Source organism: Poecilia mexicana, unplaced genomic scaffold (assembly GCF_051168715.1).
Source record: "Poecilia mexicana isolate PSO_F unplaced genomic scaffold, ASM5116871v1 scaffold_13, whole genome shotgun sequence".
NCBI classification, from domain to species: domain Eukaryota; kingdom Metazoa; phylum Chordata; class Actinopteri; order Cyprinodontiformes; family Poeciliidae; genus Poecilia; species Poecilia mexicana.
Genome location: NW_028263382.1, coordinates 24,021,266 through 24,038,239, shown reverse-complemented (window position 1 = coordinate 24,038,239; position 16,974 = coordinate 24,021,266). Strand labels below are relative to the sequence as shown.

General features: G+C 39.3%; 1 protein-coding gene across 1 annotated transcript in view; it reads right to left on the bottom strand.

Moving 5' to 3' along the window:
- Positions 1-16,974, bottom strand: part of tlcd2 (TLC domain containing 2) — a 28,301-nt gene that overhangs the window by 6,653 nt on the left and 4,674 nt on the right. The window contains exon 3 of the mRNA XM_014997940.2: positions 11,347-11,429. Within this exon, the coding sequence (XP_014853426.2) occupies positions 11,347-11,429 (83 nt within the window). The remainder of the gene's footprint in view (positions 1-11,346; positions 11,430-16,974) is intronic.

The following is a 16,974-nucleotide window of genomic DNA, read 5'->3' as shown; positions in this document are numbered from 1 at the left end:
GCCTCCGTAACATAAATAAACTCGGCAAACACACGGTGGAGAATTGGGAAGTTAAAAAAAAAAAGAAAAAAGAGTGGGATGAGTGGGTTTCAAAACATTTTTTTTATAAAAGAAAATCTGAAAAGTGTGGCATGCGTTTGCATTCGGCCCCACTGAAGTTTTAGACCTACCTTGTAACGCAGCTCTTTTGGGCCACGTCTCCATCAGCTTTGCGGATTACAGGCGGACATTTTATTGATTCTTCTTTTCCAAACAGCTCAAGCTCAGATTAAATCGAGAGGTTGATCAAAATCTCTCAAAATGATTTAGGTCTGGACTTTGACTGGGCCGTTCTAACAATTAAATGCACTTGGATTTATTCATGTATCCTGCCACAGATTTTCCTCCCTGTAATTGGCCCCATTCATCCTGTCCTTGCAGAACAGCATCCCCACAGTGTGATGCTGCCACCACCGTGCTTCAGCTTGCACATGTGGCGTTCAGGTTGATGTGCCGTGATGCTCCCATAAACATGGGAAATTACCCAGCTTAAATCTAATTCTATACATTAATTGTAGCATTCAATTTTTAAAAGCCATCTATCAAATTACTAGTCATATAATTATTAATTTGTCATTGTGGAGAAACCCAGGTAAACATATTTTTTAAATAACATTTCAACAAAAACTATTCACATTTTTGTTTTGCTTATCGGTATAACATTTGTTTACAATAAAACTACATATAATCCTCTTATTCTTCTCCAGAAAAACAATGAGGCATGTTTGTTCCCTGCATCTTCCTCCCCATGGGCTCAATTAGTTCTTCCTCTAAACCCTGGCGAGGGACCTCCACTTTCAGAGGGAAAACACAGGGTGTGAAATGCAGGAGTGAGTATCTGACAGGTTAGAAGTCAGACAAATCTTAAACTTTCAGGATCTCAGAAAAGAAACGGAAGAAGAGAGATATTGTTGCAAAGAAAGGTGATACCTGGACTGCTCAACAAAATCCTCTGTGGAAGTACTTTGACAACAAATACCTCTTTGTTTGAACTTATGCAGCCTCACTACTGCAGTTGTGTTGGTCTGTGGCTAAATGTGGGCTTTAGCATAATATCTAGAAAGCAAGAGTTAAGCTAATCTCCATAAAAGTGGAAAATATTTAAGACAATCTGCAACCATCCTGACAATGGACATCAGAGAGTTAATTCACTTCAAGGTCGGATAACGTAAAGCTTAAAGGCACTCGGGGCTCTGCAGGCCTCAGGCGGGTGGTTAAAGTGCATGACAGTACAAACAGAAAACAGACGGACAAGTATGGCTCGTTTTCAAAGGTTGCTGGGAGAAAAAAACGTCTCTCTGGAAGGAATTTGGCAGCATGACTTGCAAAGTTGAATCTAAATGAACCCCATGATGTCTGAAACCCTGGCTGAAATGGAGCTTCTGTATAATTGCTCACAGTATGTCAGTCAGGTAAACACTAAAAGCATTTCGGCTACGGAGCACGGTGGTGGAGGGGTGGTGATTTGGCCTCGTTTTGCACCACATGACCTGTGCACCTTGCACGCATAGAGCCGAGCAAAAACTAATCAGTCTAGCTAAATCTTCTGTAAATAAAACCGGGTCATAAACAAGAAAATGATACGAAACGCAATCAATTTCCAAGAAAATACCTGAAAAAGAACACCTGAACTTTATCGAAAGGATGTGACTGGACCTTAAAAGATCAGAAATCTGCAGAATAATGTTAACTATAAAAACCAAAACAATTGAACGGTGGAGTGTATTTAATTTAGTGCGTAGTGGTTTCAGGTTGAGACAATCTGCAGTCGAGACTCGGGGATAAATGCTTCTTGTGGTTGCACCTGTTCACCCACTGCTTCTCTGCCTGACGAGTCATCGTTCTTACATCGGAGTCCGTTGGACACTTTTTACCGCAAGTCAGACAAAATTCCTAATGGATGATGCAAGAGTCACATGTGTGTCCCTTTGTTAACAACCGTACTCGTCTCTCACTCTTCAACAGTAACAATGATGTCAAAGAATATTTAGGAAGTCAAACCAGTTCCTCTTGTCCCGAGTTGAAAATGTGGAGATTTACAGGTATGGCGAGAGTCACGAGCCTTTTGTTCGACATGACAAAGCAAAATGCTGGATGATGCCTACGATGATAAAAATATAGAGGAACTCGCAAAGAAGTTTTCATTCTTTTTTTTACTAGTCCTTGTAAGTGGAAAAAGAAAAAAAAACACATATACTGGCTCTTAAAGCTGTAGCAGCAGCAGATGTCAGAGGTGTCAGGGTGTGAGCAGACATGCTTCAGACAGGTGTGAGGGTGGAGCTGACGGCTGCCTCTCCCTGGTGCAAAGCTGTTCAGTGGTCATAAAATACTTGAGACACTTTAACATGTGGTCAGGTAACAACCGCAAATGTTAATGTAATGTATTTTAAAGAGCAATAAAAGTAATGAATTACTGTGACGTGGAAGGAAGCTGACACATTTCAACAGTCGTGTGTGTGTGTGTGTGTGTGTGGGGGTGTGTGTGTGTGTGTGTGTGTGTGAGAGAGACGGTGTGTGTGTGTTTATTCAACAGCCTTCATTTAAAAGCTTTCAGACCTGGCTTTTCTGCTCCTGTAGCTTCAAGTTTTTACCACCGTTGAGGATCTAGAGATTGAAATTGTAACCCATTTCATTTTTAAAACGGATCAAGTTCAGTCAGATTGGACTGAGAGTTTCTGTGAACATCAATTTTGTTTGCACAGACTTCATAATCCATTTTATTTATGGCGTCGGTTGTGCTTCTCTTTTATTTCCAGTGTTAAATCTTCTGTACAGAATTAAAGTTTATTGGTTTTTGAGAGGCTGAACTCACTCAATATTATGCCTTTATAATTGTATATCTTAAAAATGATCTCAAAACAACAATATAATTTTTAATTGCAATAATTTCTGTGACAATATATAGTCCAGCAAAATGTGTTATTGTGACAGCTCTAGTTCAGAGTTGTAGTTTTTCTGCCACAAAATAAATTTTTACATCTAGACCAAAAAGTTCGGCTTTGGTCTCATCTGATCAGAGCGCCTTGGTGACCGTCAGCCGAAGTCGCTCTTGTAAATTAGGTTTTTAATCTCAATTAGTTTTTCTTCCTGGTTAACATGAAAGATTAAATAAAAATGAAAATCTTTCTTGGGTTCTCTACAAGATCAATTTACGTAGTGGTATCAGAATAAAGGGGGTGATTACATACGGTAAACTGTGAACAAGTTGATTATTTTATGGTTTATTTAGAGGCGTGATAGGATTAACTATGGCACAGGCTCACAAAATACACATAAATCACTGCTGGGAAAACTGTGAACTTAAATGCATAGTGACTAGGTTTTACATTTGTGTGCGCATAAAATGAATGGATTGATTATTTAGGGCACTAATGCACTTCACATCGGCTTTCTGCCAGGTTGTCCTCAGCACATTACACTACGCTACAGCCACAGGACAGGAAACGGTTCTTCACAGCAGACAGGAAACCGTCCAGTAAAAGCAATGAAGAGAAAAGCAGTAGGAAACTCAGTACGGAGATGTCAGCCTTATGATGACTGTAGGCGGACAATGGGGACGATTGGTAGGCGGTAAGGTCCGACAAAACGACTCCGCAAGAGAAAAACCAAGAGAAGGAGGTAGGAAACACCAGCAAAGACGACACACAGAGCAAGTCCAAAGTTCCAGAAGAGACAAGAGGTTATCTTGGGGTCTTAAATGCTGTCATGAGGCCAGTCAGATGACTGCTGCACAACAGGCCCCTTCAGAGCCTCTCCGTCACACACATCTGGTGAGAAGCTCAACAGACGTACACAAAAAAAAAACACTATTACTACAAGAAACACGGTCGATTAGAACTGCGTGGCTTTTCATTTAGAGGAGCGAACCGGATAATCAGATGAAGGCAAAGCATTATTTTTAGTCTTCCTGCGGCAGGGCGTCTATGACTGAATGGTGACTTTTTTATGAATGAAGCAGACAGGAAGTGAGTCTGGAAAAAAAAAAAACTCAAATATTTCATCACTTGTTATGAAAGTCGAGAGATGCATCTGGACAAAGACTCGTACCAAAAACAAAGCTCTTGACACCAGATGAGGCTCGTCTCACTCCGTCATATGCTTCACACACATTTTTCATGTTAAAACTCCAGATGTTTTAAAGACAAAATGGAGGGATATTGAACCCCTAAGGTCTGACAGACGAAGAGGAAGATATTTACCACTATTATACAATTGATAAACATTTTTTATTTTTTTTATCAAATACAACAAGCAGAATTTTTCAGGACACTGTTGACACCATCAGTACATTTTTTATTGGCAGGCTATTTATGACTTCAAGATGAGGCACTGATTTATTGTGCGGAAATTCCTGTTTGATTGTTAATATGTGGTTTGGGACACGCTGTTCCACGATGCTTATTCAGTAAAAGAAAAAAACAGCCATTTGCTGCATCTCTAATAAAAAACTTATAAAACCTTTAAAAATTGCACACTGCATGCATACAACATAGTCCTGACTGTGTGGATGGCGAAGGAATTCAGTTTTTAAGCTTTATATCACCCAAACTTGGAGAAATCAGTTTTGAACTCAGACTCAGAATGTTTTTTTCCCCCCAGATACAAACAGTGAAAAAAAATAAAAAAATTTCTCTGCCAACTTCATAATTTTGATGTGAGGTTATTCCTGCATTGTGCTCTGACTTACTGGCACACCCATCGACACGCCTTTAAACTACGTGCTGTGACCCCGGTTCATCCCGCAGCAGCTGGATTTCATCCAAGTATTTCGAACATCTCTTTTATACTTCGGTTTGCCGTCATCAGGTGTGGCGCCATGGGAAAACACACCCACAGTTTTCCAGTCTCAATAATAGATGGATGCAGGTATCCACACAGCTTTCCTAGTTGCTATGCCAACCAGTAACAAATAAAACCTCCTTTCTATAACTTCTTGTTGTCTTTTAGGCTGGTGTTGTTCCTGGTTTGCAGCTTCTTTGGACCCGGTTCTGCTCATTCTGCCACCTCGCCATTTGGTTCTTTTGAATTTTTATTTGTTTGGTGCCAAACTTTTTCCTGTATGAGAAGTTGCTGTCTTCTGTGGGACACTGTGTACATCAGCTCACAAACGCCTTGAGGGTATTTCACTTGTTCTTTGAAAACCGATGACTTAAAGAATCATTTTGCCATCTGCTAATTGCAGAAACATCCATTAGCAGGACGTCACTAAGATTTGCTTTGGTTTGTTTCCCATGTCATAGGAATCAACTCATCTACATGAGGATCAGAGCCTCAGGCAAAGAACAGCCATTCATTTTCTTACACGCTTATCACTAGTGAGGTTGTGAGGAGGGCTAGTGCCTAGCAACGCGCGAGCAGCGGGCTACACCCTGTACAGGTCGCCAGTCCATCGCAGGGCAAAGAACGTACAACTTCAAATAAAATCTGCCAAAAATGAGGTCATGTACCAAAATGAATAAACTGGTTGTCAATGGTTAGGTATGTGGGTATAAAGTATAAACCTGAAGTAGGTCGAGATGAAATGTCACAGATCCAACATGCAGGTGTGAATTAACTAACTGACTTGAGAACCCATGGGTCGCATTGGTCTGGGTGTTTTAGTGTGTATGAGAGAAAATTTAAGGTTAAAGACACTGACACTTGTACTTTACTGTCCAACAAATGACAAAGTTATGGTTTTAAATTATTTTTCAAATTCCCACTTGTGTTCATCTGATCAGAAAAGCCTTTTTACAATAAAATGTACAATTTGGTTACTTTATTGTTGATTTGCACAAAACCGACCTACTCAAAAAAGCTTAAACCTCGAAAAGCATCCCCATCAGCAGAAACAACGACGTGCATAAATATGTGGGGGTTTTTTATTTTTGCTCCTTGGACAACCACAAAATATTTCTTACCCCACGAAACACTGAACAAGCAAATTGCTCAATGTGACACAATTAAAATATTATGAGAAGAAAAAAAAAAAAACTAATTTTCATCCAAACCAGATGCAGAGATGTATGTAGTATATATATATGGACGGGAGACGCTGCAGAGTAGGTGTTCGGGTAAGAAGGAGAGAAAATGTTTGGAAGCCTGACCAGGATCCGAGGGTGGAGAACAATACGGTATGTGTTGCATATGGCGGTGTACGGGCGGGGTGAGGCACATTCTACGTCTCTTTTATGGGTTTGTTGAAGTGTGAGAGGCAGAATTGTGCATTGTTTTCAGCTGAAGCAAATTTCTCAAATTCTTTTTAGCGTTTTCAGCCATTGCATGTCCACAGGCGTAAATCTGAGGGTGTATTTTTTTTTATTTTTATTTTTTTATTATTTACAGAAACTGATGTGGATGCTACTTTGATTTAACTGCATCTTAAGTGCTTCTCTCAATTCATATTTTTTGCTGCAGAGAAATTAGTAAAAGCAAATAGTTGAGTTCATTTGGATACTTCTTATAAGGTTCAAGAGAGAGGTCAGGTCTGTGGGAATAAAGCAGCCTGGTTTGTTTTTCTTAGTCTGTTTAAAGACCGTGCAGCTGGGTTAATATTTAAAGACGTGCATCTGGTATCTACCCTTGTTTCATGAAGCTTTGTTTGAAGACAATCCGGGTGGTACACAAATGCAAAGACAGTGATCCTGTCCGACAGTGTGGCCATCAGAACTGTTTTCTGAGTGCCAAAGAGAAACCCAAGATACAAGCTACTTCTTTCAATGTCGTTTCTGCTGCTGTGACTGAATATGTCTTTCTTTCTTTTAACTGCTCAAGTCAAGTCAGCTCAATCTGCTGTTTGTGTTATTCATATTTCAACTAGAAGGACAAAAAGGAGCTCCCAGCAGCTTGTGATATGTTGACACTGGAGATGTGGTGAAGAAACCTTCATTCCAGGAGGTGTGGCTCACCACAATGTGGGTCAACAAGGAGGAGCTACAATTCCCATAGTATGTAGACAGCTGGACTTACATGGATGTGTAGGACGGCAAAAACTACCACATAAATACTAAATGAACAGCTGGAGATGCCACGATGATGCAGAGCGCTGCGCAAAGAAAATAATAAAAAATACTGTAAATCACTGAGATTGTAAAAATGAAATGAAAACGTTTCCCTTTCTGTGCAGCGAACTCTTCTGTAACTCATTATTATTATTTTGAGCCAACGAAATGTTACTGTCAAATCTTTACTATTTAAAGTATGTGTGAAGTCTTGAATTTCACTAAAACCCTATTATACGTTTTATCTATGCAAGGTTCTAATTTTATGCTTCCCTTCATAAATTTGGTCATGTCTTCCTTTGTTTTTGACATTTGATTGTTTTAAATGTGCTATAAAATGGACAGTTTCATCCGTTTGTGTAATTAGCTTATTACCGTAATTGGATTTTGTCTGCAAGCCTAATATTGTGTGAGAGACTAAATCATTTCAGATGGAACTGCAAACGGGAAAGAAAATGAACAAAAAGCTTTTAAAGCAATGATAGCATGTCTTGATGCGTTGCATAAATACAACGAGTTAGCAAAAACTAAAGACTAAAGACCAAACAAGCCTTTAAAAAATTAAATATTGTGGAAAGTGTTTTTTTATTCTTAATTCTGCAGGGCATAACATGAAAGCAGGAGATGAGGCAATGAAAAACGTTAGACCCATTCTCGTTAATCTGGTTCCTCAGGTACAAATGTGAACAGGATCTGATTTCCAGTAATAACAAACCAACAAGGTGTTTCCAAGTATTCTCCGACAGCAACACAGGACAGCTTTACACTCCTCACACAAAGAGAAAAATATAAATCTATTTTCATTCCCCGTAAACAAAATGCGTTACATTCATACCTGAGGCCGGTGTTGAGCGGAAGAAGCAGATGAAAATCAATTTACTGATAAAAAAAAAAAAAAAAGCAGCTAAGATTGTTTCTAGGTTACGAACACAAGATCAGCTGGATTCTTAAAACGCATTTGTTTTGACATCATCGCATACCATTTACCCAAGAAGAAGAACAGAACACCAAAACAAATCTAAAAGTCTAATGACGGTATCTGAGCAAGATTTAAGAAAACAGCATGACTAAAACTTTTTCTAACTATGTCATAATTCCCAGAAGTTGTGCATCATAAATCACTCTTAAAAAGTATGTGGCTATTCGGAATAAATTAGTCACTTCCCTCAGGTATTTCAAAGCATCTTCTTTTTTTTCTTTTATGATTTTAACAAAAGCTACTTGTGCAATCAAATGCAAAACTCATGTAATTCTAAATAATGGTGAAATACTAGAAGACTAGTAATCAGTATCTTACAGCCTGTAATCTGCTTTAGCTTCGGAGTAGATGAGAAGCCACTGACCTAATTAATCTAGAGTCCAGATTTTACTGCTTTAGCAACACGTATGCAAACATGCGACATAACTTCATATAGATGTTACTGTGAAATGTCCAATCGCAGGAAAACTGAGAAGCAGAGGGACGAAAACGATTTGTGCCGTTTGTACATGATTTGATTTTCAAAAATAAGAAAATTAGATATAGCTGCTCCTGCTACTCACATGCTTCCCTCTTCTCTGTAATTGGCCTCTGCATGGAATCGCTCTTCCTACATTTTTGTTTTATTTACAAGCTCAGTATTTCCAGGAGGAAACTCTGTGTCATTTTTTTACCCACTGTACCACGAGGCCAGGTTTCCACCCCAAACATTTTTGTGTTTAAATGGGATCGTATGCGATAAACCAAAAGATTGAACAAAATCTGCAAGAAGAAGAAACACTATTTCTGTTTTCAGGTCTTCCTGTTTCCTAAATGAAGCACAGTGTTATGCTACACAGGAGCTGAGAAAAAAAAAAAAACTTTCCATGGAATATTTGACTGTTATTTCTCCTGGACTGCAATAACAGCGATCAGCAAATCTCGCCTCAGACCGCATGCTGGTTCAGTGTTTGCTTGTAAAACAAGCCAAACTCTGAGGAGATTTCAGACATGAAGATTCAGCACAGCTATCGTTACATGCAAATTACAGGAAACAACCTAAACAGGGAGTTAAAGGGCGATAATATAAATTATGGGATTATGGTTACATGATTCAAACAGGGAGTGGCCATGAGCAAGAAATCAGCCGAAGCTTTAAGGTACTAATCTTGCTGCCTTTACAATGTAGCAGCAATTTTATGTACCATACAAAATCGTGACCCTCAATGGGACACAATGTTCCAACAGTGTGAAACAGAAGTGGGAGCAAACCTTTGCAGCTTGTGCTGATTGTTTATATGTCAGCAAAGTCAATTTATTAGAAAGAAAGTAAAACATTTTCCCACTGCTGACACAGATCCTAACATTTTTCTTTCACCACCAAATTTTCCAGGTCAGCTTGGCTGCTGACTCCATGACCAGCTGGTTTTTGGTGGAAACTATTGGAAATGAACACTACAGGGATGTTGCACGTTGGTTTGGGAGTAACCTGCCAAATTTATAACAAATGGATGCAAAGCATAAAAAACATGAAGTCGATCTACATCTAGACATGCACAACATTCATGGAAATGCGTTCGCACTGAAATCCAGCAGTTGACCTTGCAGGAAAGCATGAATGAGAGATGGTACAAAAGGGCACCAAAGAGGGTAAAGAGAGACAGAGGGAGCCCTCTGAGAAGCCCACAGAGCCATGAGAGACGAGTCTCCATCCCTCCCACGCTCTAATGACAATCTGAAGCCAGCTGGCCGTGCCAAAAAAAAAAAAAGCCCATTCACAAGTCTACCCGGAAGTCGGGGCGAGGAGGGTCCAAACTTTCAGAGAAAAGCAAGAAAGCGATCTTCTCTGTGAATCTGTCAAGTTTTACAAGGGCATTGTATTGTGGGCATTGTACTGTGGGCAAACAAACACATGGTTTGCATCTTAAAAACAACCAACCACACTCAACTTCACCAGCGGGGATTTTTCAGGCATCAGACTGATTTAGCTGAGACTTACGGCAAAATCATAATGCATATATTTTAATGACAGGAAGCTGCAGGTTTCACACTAAACCGATCTCCTGCCTGACCTGGTCAGACATTCCCATGTTCTTTATACTTGCACCAAAGTCAGAAATACGTGTACCTAAGCGTAAACTAATCTTTTCTTCCTGATATCTTGGCTGATTTCTTTTGCTTCTTCCTTGAAATACAAGGAAGTAATGTGTTTAAGGATTTGCTCTAAAAAAACAAAACATCTACAGGTATTCCTCCATTTCACTCAAATGCGAAGCTTACAAACCCATGACATCATCTGAGCTTCACCAAACTGCTTAAAGCAATATTATTCTAACTGTATGTAAACTTCTGACTTTGGAAAAAAGCAATTACTAAATATATATATAAAAAAGACTGTCATGTTTTTGTGGCTTTAAGAAAATGGTAATAAATTTGCTATTCTTAGCTGATCTAAAACATGAACTTAGTCTTACTAAATGTCAGACTTAAATATTCATTTTTTATACAGTGAATGTTAATATGCAAGGATGAAAAACCAGATCATTGTTCACCAAATGAGACTCATCATTTTGTAGTTTTGGTGTTGTGTTAACTCACTATTGGGTCCAAGCAACAACAAGGGAAGAAAGGAGGATAAATTAAAGAAGAGGAGGAGGAAAAAAAGATGCAAAAAAGGGATGGAATGAATGAAGGCAGGAAGTTCAGACAGAAGGATGTTCACACAAGTAAGGAAAGAAAGGAACGAAAAGGGTGAGGATAAAAGGAAAGAAGGAGACGAAGCAGTAAAGCACAGACACAAGGAAGAAAGGAAAAACATTTTTGCGTGGAGATAACTGCACAGCAACAGCAGAATCAAGATCAGCATGGCCTTGGATGTAGGTCACAAAACCAAAAGGTGGAAAAGTAAATTCACACAGAACCCTCGCCTTAGGTCATTTCCACAGTTATTTTCCTCAGTGTAACCCAATTCCTCCACCAGGAAAATATCTAAAATGTCAACATGGCAGCGTGCTGAGGAGCCGCCATGTGACAAAAACGGCTGACTTTCTCTGGAATCTGATAACTAAAGAGTGGTTGGAGCGAAGGCAAGAACTGGGTGAGGCTGGGTGGAGTTTAATGGTCCGAGGGTGTGAAAAGAGACTGAATGGGTCGAGGTGGGGCGGTTGGTCACACTGCGGAGAGACCGTCTTTTTATTCCTAGAATATTGGGTTTTTTTTTACACTGCTTCTGTCAAGAGCGGCATTATCTAATTTAAACAATGGGTAATTGCACAATGTTGAAACAATAAGGGTGACCCAGTGAAAAATATATTGCAACAGCATAAGGCATTTTATCCCAAGTTATTTCTCAATGGCTGAGAGACCTACCACGACGTGGTGGAAGAGCAGCTCCCAGGACTGACTCAGCTTCTGGTTGCACACCATGTCAAGGAAGTCATAGATGAAGTAACCTGTTGGGACAGAGAAAGTTCGGTCAAGGTTTATGCCACCAAAGCAATTCATAAGCAAACCAAAAACCCAACAAGTTGTTTTGACACAGGCAGCTTTGAGCTAATCGAGAGCATTGGCAGGCTGCTAGAGGGGCTGCTTTCATGACGATGGCAACCTGGAGCCTTCCTAGAGAGAGGCTATTCATATCCACCACCCGCTTCTCGCCACCAACTGTATCCATGGAGACAGCTTTTACGAATACCAATGTTAAAAAAAAAAAAAGAGGAATTGGTGTTAGGAGAGGCAGGGAGGGATGAAGGGACTGAAGGTTTTGGTGACAGGGGAAATTTGACAATTTAAGCGTGATGTGGCCAAAAAAGATGACGAGAAAAACCCAAGACAAGACAACACAGTCACCTGATGCCACAGAGGTCGCATGTTTCTGCGACCTTTAGACAGCAGTTCAGCGGTATCCAATGTAAAATGTATACCATAGTATTAAAAATGCATGCTTTTAAAACCACTAAAACGACCTTTGGCTTAAATTTCTTCCAATAAGACGTAAGATAAATATAGAAGCGCTGTAGCTTTAGTAACAAGTCCTGCTTACCATTAAATACAACACATCTACTTCAAAGTCATAAAAGGACTTGACTGTCCACAAAAATCCTAATTTCTTTATATTACGAACCATGAAACACTGTCTTTTCCAATATGGCCACACGCATAGCAAGAAAAAAAACTGTGGGACAACAGCTTGAGATAACCTTGTTTGGAAACCAAGGCTGGGTTCACACAGCAGCCTGAAGTGACCCCATTCCGATTTTTTTTTTTGTCGTAATGCAACCTGTATCTGATCTTTTCATGACAGTCTGAACAGCACAGGTGAGATTCTTTTCGAATGCAACCCAAATCAGATACGTTTCCGATTGCATTCATCCGACCTGAACGTCACTGATATTCGACAAATGTCACTATTCTGCGTCCGCTACACCCCCATCCCCACCACCAGGAGGCGGCATCCTGCTACAGAGCCAAGAAGGGCCGGTGGAAACGCGATCACTCCGAAATAGAGCCGAGCCGAACCGAACCAGGTTGTTTCTATTGCCGGTGGAAAAGGGGCAATTGAAAGTCATCAAGCAAATCAGAAAAGCGGAGAGGATTTAACAGAATGTCGCCAGTGAAAGTCCATGAGTAGGAGGAACAAAACAAGACCACCAGAGGGCGTTGTTGTCACATAGAACAGAATGGAATGGGTCAAACACGTCACAGGGTCCGAGCTGCGTCACGTGTTCCCTCATGACGTAATTATTATAAGACTTAAAAGTATTTTTAGGCGTACAGCGTGCTGCACAGTTGGCGCAGTTGGTAGAGCTGTTGCCTTGCAGCAAGAAGGTTGTGGGCTCGACTCCCGGCCCGGACGCTTCTGCATGGAGTTTGCATGTTCTCCCTGTGCATGCGTGGGTTTCCACCCACAGTCCAAAAACATGACTGTCAGGTTAATTGGGGTCCCTCCAAATTCTCCCTAGGTGTTAATGTGTGTGCATGGTTGTCTGTCTCTATGTTCCCCCTGGGATGTGCTGGCGATCTGCCCAGGGGCGTTAACCCGCTCGCCCCCGATGTTCAACTGGCGAACGATTCGGGTAATGTTTCGTCCGGAACGTTACCCTCTGTGAGGGCACCTGTTCGGAGGGATACTCACAGGGGGCTGAGGGTTAAAATGAATGATGAATGAATGTTTTACCTCACATTCAAAACATAACATTTTTTCAGATAAAAATATTTACACGATTGTTCCATTTCTGAAACATGAGTTAGAAACACAAAATATGACTGTGGAATCAAAAATAAAAATAAAATATAAGTAGGAGTGGCTGTACAACCGTGTTGGTTGTACAGCCGAACTGCGCATGTTACGATCTGCAGAGAAATCTGCGCTGGTTCATCGGGCAGTTGGATCTGTCTGATCCAAACCGGTCCATTAAACATTTCTTTTTTTACCCTGTGCGTGCAGGATTTTTTATATTTTATTTTTTCCATGATTTCACTTCCCCGAAACGTCCGGTGTTATGCCCAGGTGTTATTCTTTAGATGTATTTAAAGAATAACTTCAGCGAATAATTGTGTGAGATCCCAGCGTGGAGCAAGTAACTCCAATCAGACCAATCAGATTGCTGCGGCACATCAACATAAAATAAATACAGAGTTGAATGGCTTCAATAATTACTCATTTACATAACACCTGTGATGTAAGCTAAGCTCCACCGTTAGCCTCCTCCATGTTTACTTCCGCGAACACTGAGCACTTCTTCTTTTTATGGCGGTTGGCATAACACTGAGAACGCTGACGCTATTGCGCCCTCTACTGCGCATGCGGGACACTTTCAGGTGGTTTGCCCGTTCACGCCCGTTCAGAGGTGACATACAGGTCGCATATGTTTGGAAGTGTGAACAGTCACTGTAAAAAAAAAAAAAAAAAAAAAAATTGACAAAAAAATCGGAATTGGGTCACTTCAAGCGGCAGTGTGAACGCAACCCATGTTAGCCAGAAACTGAAAGAGTTACAGTGCCTTCTGCCACAGTATCTAGGTTTGGCTAATGAACAGGCTAACATTAGCTTGTCAAGCTTCCAACATTACTTTTAAAAGATGGAAGGACAGTAAATATTTTTTTTACATTTACTTTGTAGCTACAGCTAAATTTAAACAGTATTTATTTTATTTCACTTCAGGAAACAGTTTTTAAGCCCCTGCACTGATTTTGAATTTCATCATGGAATTTAACATTTGGAGTTTAATTTGGAATAAAAACTTGTTCCTAAAAATATCCAAAGCTAACAATGACTCAAAGTTAGAAATATTACATTATAAAAGAAAACTGATTAAATAAAGTCGTATTATTTTAGTTCATGATCGTCATACTGAGCTGTCATGAGTCTTTCACTTTTTTAAAAAAATAATGAGTCATACCTGATCTATATTTAAACAGAGCATGCAGGTGTGGCTACATGCAAGTGAGATAGAAAAACATACATCAATTTTGTCTTCTCAAAGGTGAAAAATTATTTTTGTGCAACCTGGGATTGAAGCCAAACTACAGCCTACTCTGTATACAGGGCAATCATGCATGTAGCAGATAAGGTGGAGAAAAATAGATAAAAGAAGCAGCTTTTCTTCTTTTCAGGAGACTTGCGATTTCTAAAGTGGTCAACATATTTACACAAGCACCATGCGCACATGATCGGGGCTTTTCTTCCTTAAACAGGTTAGTCAAAACCACATGGGTTCAGGCAAATAAATGACTCGCATGATCACTGCTGGAATGACGGGGAAATCTGATTAGGACATCAGCCTTTCACCAACTGTGCAACCAAAGTTTTTTCTGTTTCTCCAAGTATGAATAAAGTTGTCTTTTTACTGCATCACATGTACTTTAACTTAGGCCATTTATAAAAATTACATCCATGTGCACCATGTGATTCTGATGGTATAAATTTTGCACAGTCTCCAGGTTGTAATGCGTTAGTTTAGCTCGTTTTTCTCCCGACTCACTGCCATATAAACACAGAAATAAACAAAACAAAGAAGAGAGAGAAAATCAGCCTGCTTGGACAAATCAGGCACCATTTCTTACCGGTTTGATATCAATAATTTCATATAATTTGATAACCTAGTCAATGTATACTGATTCCAATTATTATCTACCAGCTTCAGGTTGCTTATTATCAACTGAAAAGAAATGTGGCAATGTGTCTCATATAAATATAATCTACAAAGACATAGTCACTAAGTTATTTTGCTTTGATATGAGGTTATCATATTTCATAAGGATTGATCGATAAAAAGTGGGATTAGGATCACAATAAAAATGAGCGCCAAGATAAAAGTTTCAGAGAAAAAAACACAGTTAAATAAAAGACAGATTTGAGTTTTGTTATTATTATTTATCTAAATAAATAAAAAATAAATAATTGATTACTTTTCTTATTTGTTAAATATTAATTTATTAATGGGAGGTAATAAATTAATATTATTGATTTATCTGTGATATGATTTAATTTATTGGTGTTATTTATAGTTGATCAATAAATTCATAAATGACTAAAAGAGATGATTGATGGATCCTGATCAATGATGGATGGAGAATAAAAATCAAACCATATATAAATACTTTTCTGTGACACAGAGAGAGGCAGCTCTGTAACTTTTTGACTGTTTTTGAAGAAAAAAAAATCAATGTTTTACTAAAATTTTAGGAAGAAATTTGAAGCAAAGTCTGTTGCTAATTGTAGTTTTTAAAGAGAAGCTGGAATCAGACAAACAGGAATCAGCAGGTCAGAGATTCAAGGAATATTGTTGATCAAAAACCGGCCAGAAAATCTCTTGACCTCTGCCCTTCCACTTCTTACACATATTGAAAAAACAACAACGGTTGGGACATTTCGTCCCAAGTAATGGACAAAGTCTCCACTCTCAAAAAGGAGAAGTCTTTATTTTTGTGACTGAGAAGTCTTCCGCTTGATGAAAACATTTAAGCAAATATGTTAAAAGAAAAACAACAACAACAGAGGTTTCAGGAACATGCCGCTTTTCTGATGGGAAGAGTCAAGAGAAGCACTTGTGTACTTGTGCAATATGTAAGTGAGTGGCAGCTCTGTTCTGTTACCACTGATCTCTGATGCAGACAGCCTGCATTGTTGGATTGGCTTTTCGTATTCCGACGCAATCGCTGGCACGGTGACATCACGAGTGTAAGTGTTTACGCCTGTTGCCTGGGACGGATCATAATGGCCGTTACTGAGCTTCACATACCAGCACAGCATTACTGCTCCTTGTTGCTCCTGCTTCCAGGACACAGGGCTGGGCGTCCTAAAGGAACATCAAGCATCCGGAGAATCTCCAAGAGCACTTTATGTATAAGATAAATCCTCCAAACAATTGTTTATTTAACAGAGGAAAAGAGGAGAAAAGATATTTGCTCTTAGATGGTCATAAGTAATACTGAGAGAAAGGGAAAAAAAAACAAAAAACAGGACAAGTTGATATTTTAGGAAATAGTTGGACATGCGCTCCTAGGTCTGAGGAATTTTAATAAACTTAGGCAAACTTTAATTGCATGAAAGTTCGAGAACAGGTTGTAATGTTCACTATCGAAAACAACCAGGGAAGTTTAGTTAAAAAAAATTGGCTGAAAGGAGAGTTATCAAAAAGAAAATCTGCATGATTGCCATCGAGATGCTGAGTTTTCTTTTGAAGACTGCTCACTAAAGGACTTAGATGGACTGTAAAGGTATTTACACTTAGAGATTCCTCATTAAAGAAGCATAATTTATTTAGAAGTTGCTTTATATGCTTTCATAATGCATCAAACACAATGACTTTCTTATAGTGTGCAGCAACGTGCAAACACATTTTCCCCTTGAAACACAAACCTTAATGTTTGTTAAATGGGATTTCATGTAGTAGACCAACACAAAGTTGGAAAACAGAAGTGCTTTTTGCTGTATCCCCACAGCATAATGGTGCCACCTCTATGTTTTGCTGTGGAAATGGTGTGTTTAAAGTG